Below are 6184 nucleotides of genomic sequence, written 5' to 3'. Positions count from 1 at the left end.
GACTGATATAAAATATGACATGATTCAATACGATAATAACATAATATACTTAGAAAAACTTTAGGAAAATATATGGTCTTATTAAATCATAAATTAATAACTGCCATATAAAAAGTTTATATAAACATAGACAAAGCATTTAGTTATTTATTTTCCTCTAAATAAATTTTATCTCTAATTTTAAATTTTATTTTATTGAAAATATAGAAATTTAATTGTATTCTACAATATGTATTCAGCATAGAAAATATATATATCAAACAATATTATAAAATATAAGCAATGAAATCTATAAATTTTAACCAATATATAATATCTAAAATGAAATATTTATTTATTTTTCTAGATAAACATATTTAAATATATAGTTCTAAATAAGAAAATTTTCTTTAAATTAGTAAATATAAATTAATAAACTATTATAATTCCAATACTATTAATTTGTAGAAGCTTTGAATGGTGACCAATGGAAAAAAGAACATTCAATTCCTTATTATTCCTATAAAATTATACTATTTATAAAAAATAGTTTTTTCCTTTTCATTTCATTTCATTCATTTCCAACTGAGATTAATGTTTAGTTATTCGAATTACTACATACAAAATATGCCACTGGAAAGTTCAGAAAAAAAGAAAACTATGTTATTGGAATTGCTACGTACATACAATACATAGACCTGGAAATTTTGTAGTTTTGCTTTGCAAAGAGGTTCAGTGTGCGTCATACTTCAAATTTCATCTGACTCTTTCCAACCCAATTTTATTGTCTTTTAGTCAACACTAATATTTTTCTTAATAATTCTTAAGACATTTTCTTTCAGAACCAATTTCGGGTTTAAGAATCTTTCAAAACAATTTATTCCTCTATATATATAACAGAAAAGGGAAGTTACAGAATAACATAAAGTATCTGTGTCCTCAAATCTTGTGATGATGACAAACACCACTACAAAAACTCTTAACATCTTTCTTAGTTACTTTGTTCTGTTCCTTTTGGGATTTGTGGTGATGGATGTTGGTTTAGGACAAAACACAACAAGTGATGAAATAAAAGTAGGTGTAGTTCTTGATCTCAAAACAAACTTTTCCAAGATCTGCCTCACTTCTATTAACATGTCGTTGTCTGATTTCTACCAAACTCATCCTCATTACCGCACAAGACTTGCACTACACATCAGAGATTCCATGGAAGATATTGTTGAGGCATCAGTTGCAGGTTCTTTACTTTTTTCTGTCTCTTGCTTCTACGTTAATATTTTTAAGTAAGGGTAACTTGGTATTATTATTTTTTAGTTTTAGTTAATGAATATTACCTATGAAGTCACGTAAAGTCCATATATGATTAGGTTCTATTTTCATTGAATCTAAACAATCTTTTAGATGCCTACCGAATCCCAAGTGTGTTCTTGTGTAGTATGTGCAATAATGAGTCTGTTAGATTACTGGTATATGCTTAGAATCTTGCTGAAGATTAGTCTACTTAGAAATCTTTTGATAAACAATCTTCACTCTGTTCGAAAAGAAAAAAGAAATAAGAAATCTTCAGTCTCTTTATATCCATGAAGTCGTGGTGACTATCGTATGGTCGAGGAAATCTCTATCACTATATTTAAATAATTAAGAATTAATATCCTAATAACATTAGATTATAACAGAATTACAAACTGATTAAAATATATGCTTTTGAAAAACTCAACATGTTGAATATAATAAAAGACTCATAAAACTAGTAAGATTAGACATTTAAAATGTTAAATGCATAAACCAATAACAGTTAATTCTATTAAAAATATTAAAATCCATAAACGAACAACTATCTAATTCCATTTATTGTCGTTCTATCTGTAAGCAAGCTTACATTATCTTCTCAGTGGTCCATACAAAGGATTAACCATTCTTTTCCTTTTTTGTTTGCTTGTGGTGAAAGCAGCCTATGACCTAATCAAGAAGGAGCAAGTGAGCGCCATCATCGGACCAAGAAGCTCTATGCAAGCCGAGTTTATGATTAAAGTGGCCAACAAATTTCAAGTGCCGACCATCACTTTCTCAGCAACGAGCCCTCTTCTTAAATCTATCGACAATCCTTACTTCGTCCGAGCCACTATCAACGACTCATTCCAGGTCGAAGCCATTGCAGCCATTGTCAAATCATTTGGGTGGAGAAGCGTTGTCGCCATTTATGTTGACAACGAGATAGGTAAAGAAATCATGCACTCCTTGTCAGACGCTTTAGAAGACGTTGAAGTCCAAAGAAGTGCGATCTCTCAAGAGGCTAGCGATGATCAGATTCTAAAGGAACTTTATAAACTCAAGACGGAGCAGACAAGGGTATTCGTTATCAACATAGACTCAAGTCTCGGATTCCGGTTTTTGAAGAAAGCTAGAGAAATAGGGATGATGGAGGAAGGGTATGTCTGGTTACTATCAAATGGAATGACCCATATGATGAGAGACAACGGTCGTAGCTTAGAGACTATGCAGGGCTTGTTAGGTGTGAGGAGTTATGTCCCTCAGTCTAAAGAGCGTGAAGATTTCAGTTTGAGATGGAAAAGAAAATTCAACAAGGAGAACTCGGCGGGGGATGGTACAGAGCCTAATGTTTTCGCATTATGGGCGTATGATTCGGTCACTGCATTGGCCATGGCCGTGGAGAAAACCAACACAAAGACAAACATGAAGACCTACGGTCCACATCTTATAGAGGCTCTCTCGGATATAGAATTCAAGGGTGTAGCAGGAGAGTTCAAACTCATTAACAGGCAGCTCGAGTCATCAACTTTTGAGATCATCAATGTTGTTGGAGATGAAGAGCGGATTATCGGATCATGGACACCAAGCAGTGGACTTGTGAATGCAAAATCAAACAAAACGACATTATTTTTGGGCAAGAGGTTTTTGCCAGTAATATGGCCTGGGAACTCGACCGTTTTTCCAAAAGGTTGGGAGATTCCAACAAGCGGGAAGAAGATTAAAGTGGGTGTTCCAGTAAAGAAAGGATTCCTCAATTTTGTGGAGATAAAGACAGATCCAATCAGTAAGGTAACAACCACAACGGGATACGCCATAGACATCTTTGAAGCTGCTCTTAAGAAGTTGCCATATTCAGTCATTCCTCAATACTACGGTTACGAGTCTCCAGAGAATAACTACAATCATTTGGTCCAACAACTCTATGAAGGGGTAAGTTCTTTTTTTATCCGCACATCTTTTTTTACTTTTAAACAAAAGATAAAAATAAAATAAATAAATAAATAAACAAAATTATAATGTTATTTTTCTTTTATGTCTGATTCCCAACATACTATTAATAAATGACGCAGAAGTGGGATGCAGTTGTTGGAGATATAACAATCACAGCGAACAGGTCATTGTATGTTGATTTTACGTTACCATACTCAGAGTCTGGAGTGTCTATGGTGGTGCCGCTAAGGGACAACAAGAACAAGAACGCATGGGTGTTCCTCCAACCATGGAGCTTAGACTTATGGGTCACCACTGGTTGCTTCTTCATAGTCATTGGTTTTGTTGTGTGGCTGTTCGAACACAGAGTCAACACCGACTTTCGTGGACCGCCTCACCACCAGATCGGCACTAGTTTCTGGTTCTCCTTCTCCACCTTGAATTTTGCCCACCGTAAGTGTTACAGAATCATACTATGATCATATGTTAAAGTTCATTCCCATTCCATTCATCTCAAAACCAACTTACAATAAGTAAGATTGGTATACATTTTATATCGAGTCCTGAACCCATTAACATGAAACATCTAATGAAGCCCCTATTCAATATATATATATATTTTTTTTTTTTTTTTGACAAAAAGTTATGTAGTTTTTTATCTTTATTTATCATTATTTAGATGTTAATTTTATATTATAAAATAAAACTGTCTAAGATAAAATTTTCATTTGGAAAAACGTAGTTCGGATAGTTCATAGATATCTTTTTTTTTATTTTGAATAGGACTTTGGTTTTATATAATAACTTATATTTCTTTTGTTACATCAATGCACACATATTTAAAAAAAATTCAAAATTATCACTAAAAAATAATTTTAAATAATTTTATTTAACTATAAATATAAAACACTACAATTAGTTATACAATTTCTAAAACATCTTATATTATGAAAAAAAATCTTAAATATCATATATATTGTTTTTTTGGTCAACTTCATTATACATATATTGAAACAGAGGGGAGTTTTTTTTTTTTTTTTGAGGGGAGTAGTTTTTTTAGCAAGAAACAGGATTGTAGTGATATGGTGAAATTATGCGTGTTTATACAGGTGAGAAGGTAGTAAGCAATTTAGCAAGGTTTGTGGTGGTGGTATGGTGCTTTGTTGTGCTTGTGCTCACTCAGAGTTACACAGCGAATCTCACCTCTTTTCTCACTGTTCAACGTTTACAACCATCAGCCACTAGTGTGGAAGATCTCATCAGAAATGGGGAGTCTGTAGGGTACCAACACGGCACTTTCGTCCGCGATTTTCTAAGAAATCTGAACTTTTCTGAAACACAGCTCAAGTCTTTTGCTTCTGCCGAAGAATGCGACGATCTTTTGTCCAAAGGGACAGGGAAAGGTGGTATAGCAGCAGCTTTTGACGAAGTGGCCTACCTTAAGGATATCGTTTCTCACAACTGCTCCAAATATGCCATGGTTGAACCTTCCTTTAAGACTGTTGGTTTTGAACCTTCCTTTAAGACGGCTGGTTTTGGCTTTGTAAGTTCTTTTAATGTGTTACCAAATTTCAACAAAAAAACAGAAGTACTTATTTTGATTGCTCACTTATTTTGTTTCCATGTTCAATATGATGTGTAGGCATTTCCCAAGAATTCGCCTATGACAAAAGATGTCTCAATCGCTATCTTGAATGTGACTCAAGGAACAGAAATGCGACGCATCGAGAACAAGTGGTTCAACCGTGTCACTAGTGAATGTCCTGATCCAAATTCCGATGATCTTTCGTCTAACCGTCTAAGTGTCAGTAGCTTCTGGGGGCTGTTTCTAATAGCAGGCGTTGCTTCCTTCTTGGCACTTCTCGTCTTTGTAGCCCTCTTCTTGTACGAACATAGGCACACACTATGTAGTAACTCCGAAGGTTCCATATGGAGAAAACTGAAGTCTTTGTTCAGAATCTTTGATGAGAAAGACACAAGGTCGCACATTTTCAAGAGCAGTGCGGTTCATAATGCGAGTTCACCTATTACTCCGTGCACTCCGAGTCCTTCGAATGTGCAGATCAGACCATTGCCACGAAGCATGTCATTAAACAGGGAGTTTGAGCTAAGACGAGCATGTTTCTCCATGAGTGAAGAACGTTTCAGGACGCAACCAAAACATGATAAACAGGGAGAATCTGATATTGAATTTGGAGCAGAAAGTCAAAGAGAAGTTAAACAAACTCAATAGGAAGTTACGTTTTAAGTTATCAGCTTAAGTTGTTATTAACTTTTACGTATATAAGATGTATTTATTGTACTTGATATTAATATAACTCAATGGTGTACACTTGACGCATTCAGTAGCAGTTGACTAGTTTGGAAACCAGAACGATTTGTGTAAATTATTTAGTTATACAACTTTATGTAAATTTTATTCTGTAAAACCTTTTTATGCTTTTTGTTATTATAATGTTCATGTTTTTGGAGAATTAGTAGCATGGCTGGGCAAAACATCACTTGTTCATGTTTCGGAGGGTGCATGGTACGGCGGGCTTTAAAGGTGGTAAGCACCCTGATTTTGAAACTTACCATCTCAGATATATCCGCTTGTGTATACGACATGGCTATCTTATTCTCGTTGCGAACAACTATGTTTATCTAGTACTAGTGGACAGGTCTCTAGACTATCTTATTCTCGTGCAACCATGTCTATCTAACTCGAAAATATACTAATGAATAATAAAAATTAATAACAGTGTAAAATATATTAAATAAATTATTATATATTAATAATATTGAATAAAAAATATAAACAATAATATTATAGAATTACATGATATATAATATTAAAATAAAAATTATATATTTAAAATATTATAATAATATCAAATATAGTTATAAAATGAAAAAATATCACACAGACGTACGAATTAAAATCTAATTGTATACTTAAAAGAAGATAAAAGAAAATGATTGGAAAGGGTAAAATTTCCTTAAGGATGAGGGAAAACTGATGTGT

At 33.4% G+C, this 6184-nt stretch overlaps 1 protein-coding gene across 1 annotated transcript; it reads left to right on the top strand.

Moving 5' to 3' along the window:
• Positions 1-902: 902 nt before the first annotated feature.
• On the top strand, positions 903-5629 carry LOC106446903 (glutamate receptor 2.8). Its single transcript, XM_013888720.3, has 5 exons — positions 903-1216; positions 1931-3180; positions 3321-3633; positions 4290-4723; positions 4823-5629. Exons 1-5 carry the CDS (start codon positions 931-933, stop codon positions 5411-5413), a joined length of 2874 nt encoding a protein of 957 aa, XP_013744174.2. The 5' UTR covers positions 903-930; the 3' UTR covers positions 5414-5629.
• The last annotated feature ends 555 nt before the right edge of the window (positions 5630-6184 follow it).

Source organism: Brassica napus, chromosome A4 (genome assembly GCF_020379485.1).
Source record: "Brassica napus cultivar Da-Ae chromosome A4, Da-Ae, whole genome shotgun sequence".
Lineage (NCBI taxonomy): Eukaryota > Viridiplantae > Streptophyta > Magnoliopsida > Brassicales > Brassicaceae > Brassica > Brassica napus.
Note: the sequence above shows the minus strand (reverse complement) of the source record. Positions and strands in the feature narration are given on the sequence as shown.

What these genes read in the sequence shown, in the direction of transcription:
- LOC106446903 (XM_013888720.3), top strand. Translation starts at nt 931, where the DNA reads ATGATGACAAACACCACTACAAAAACTCTTAACATCTTTCTTAGTTAC. An exon ending in TGTTGAGGCATCAGTTGCAG is followed by an intron (nt 1,217 to 1,930) that starts GTTCTTTACTTT and finishes TGGTGAAAGCAG; the next exon opens with CCTATGACCTAATCAAGAAG. An exon ending in TCCAACAACTCTATGAAGGG is followed by an intron (nt 3,181 to 3,320) that starts GTAAGTTCTTTT and finishes TAAATGACGCAG; the next exon opens with AAGTGGGATGCAGTTGTTGG.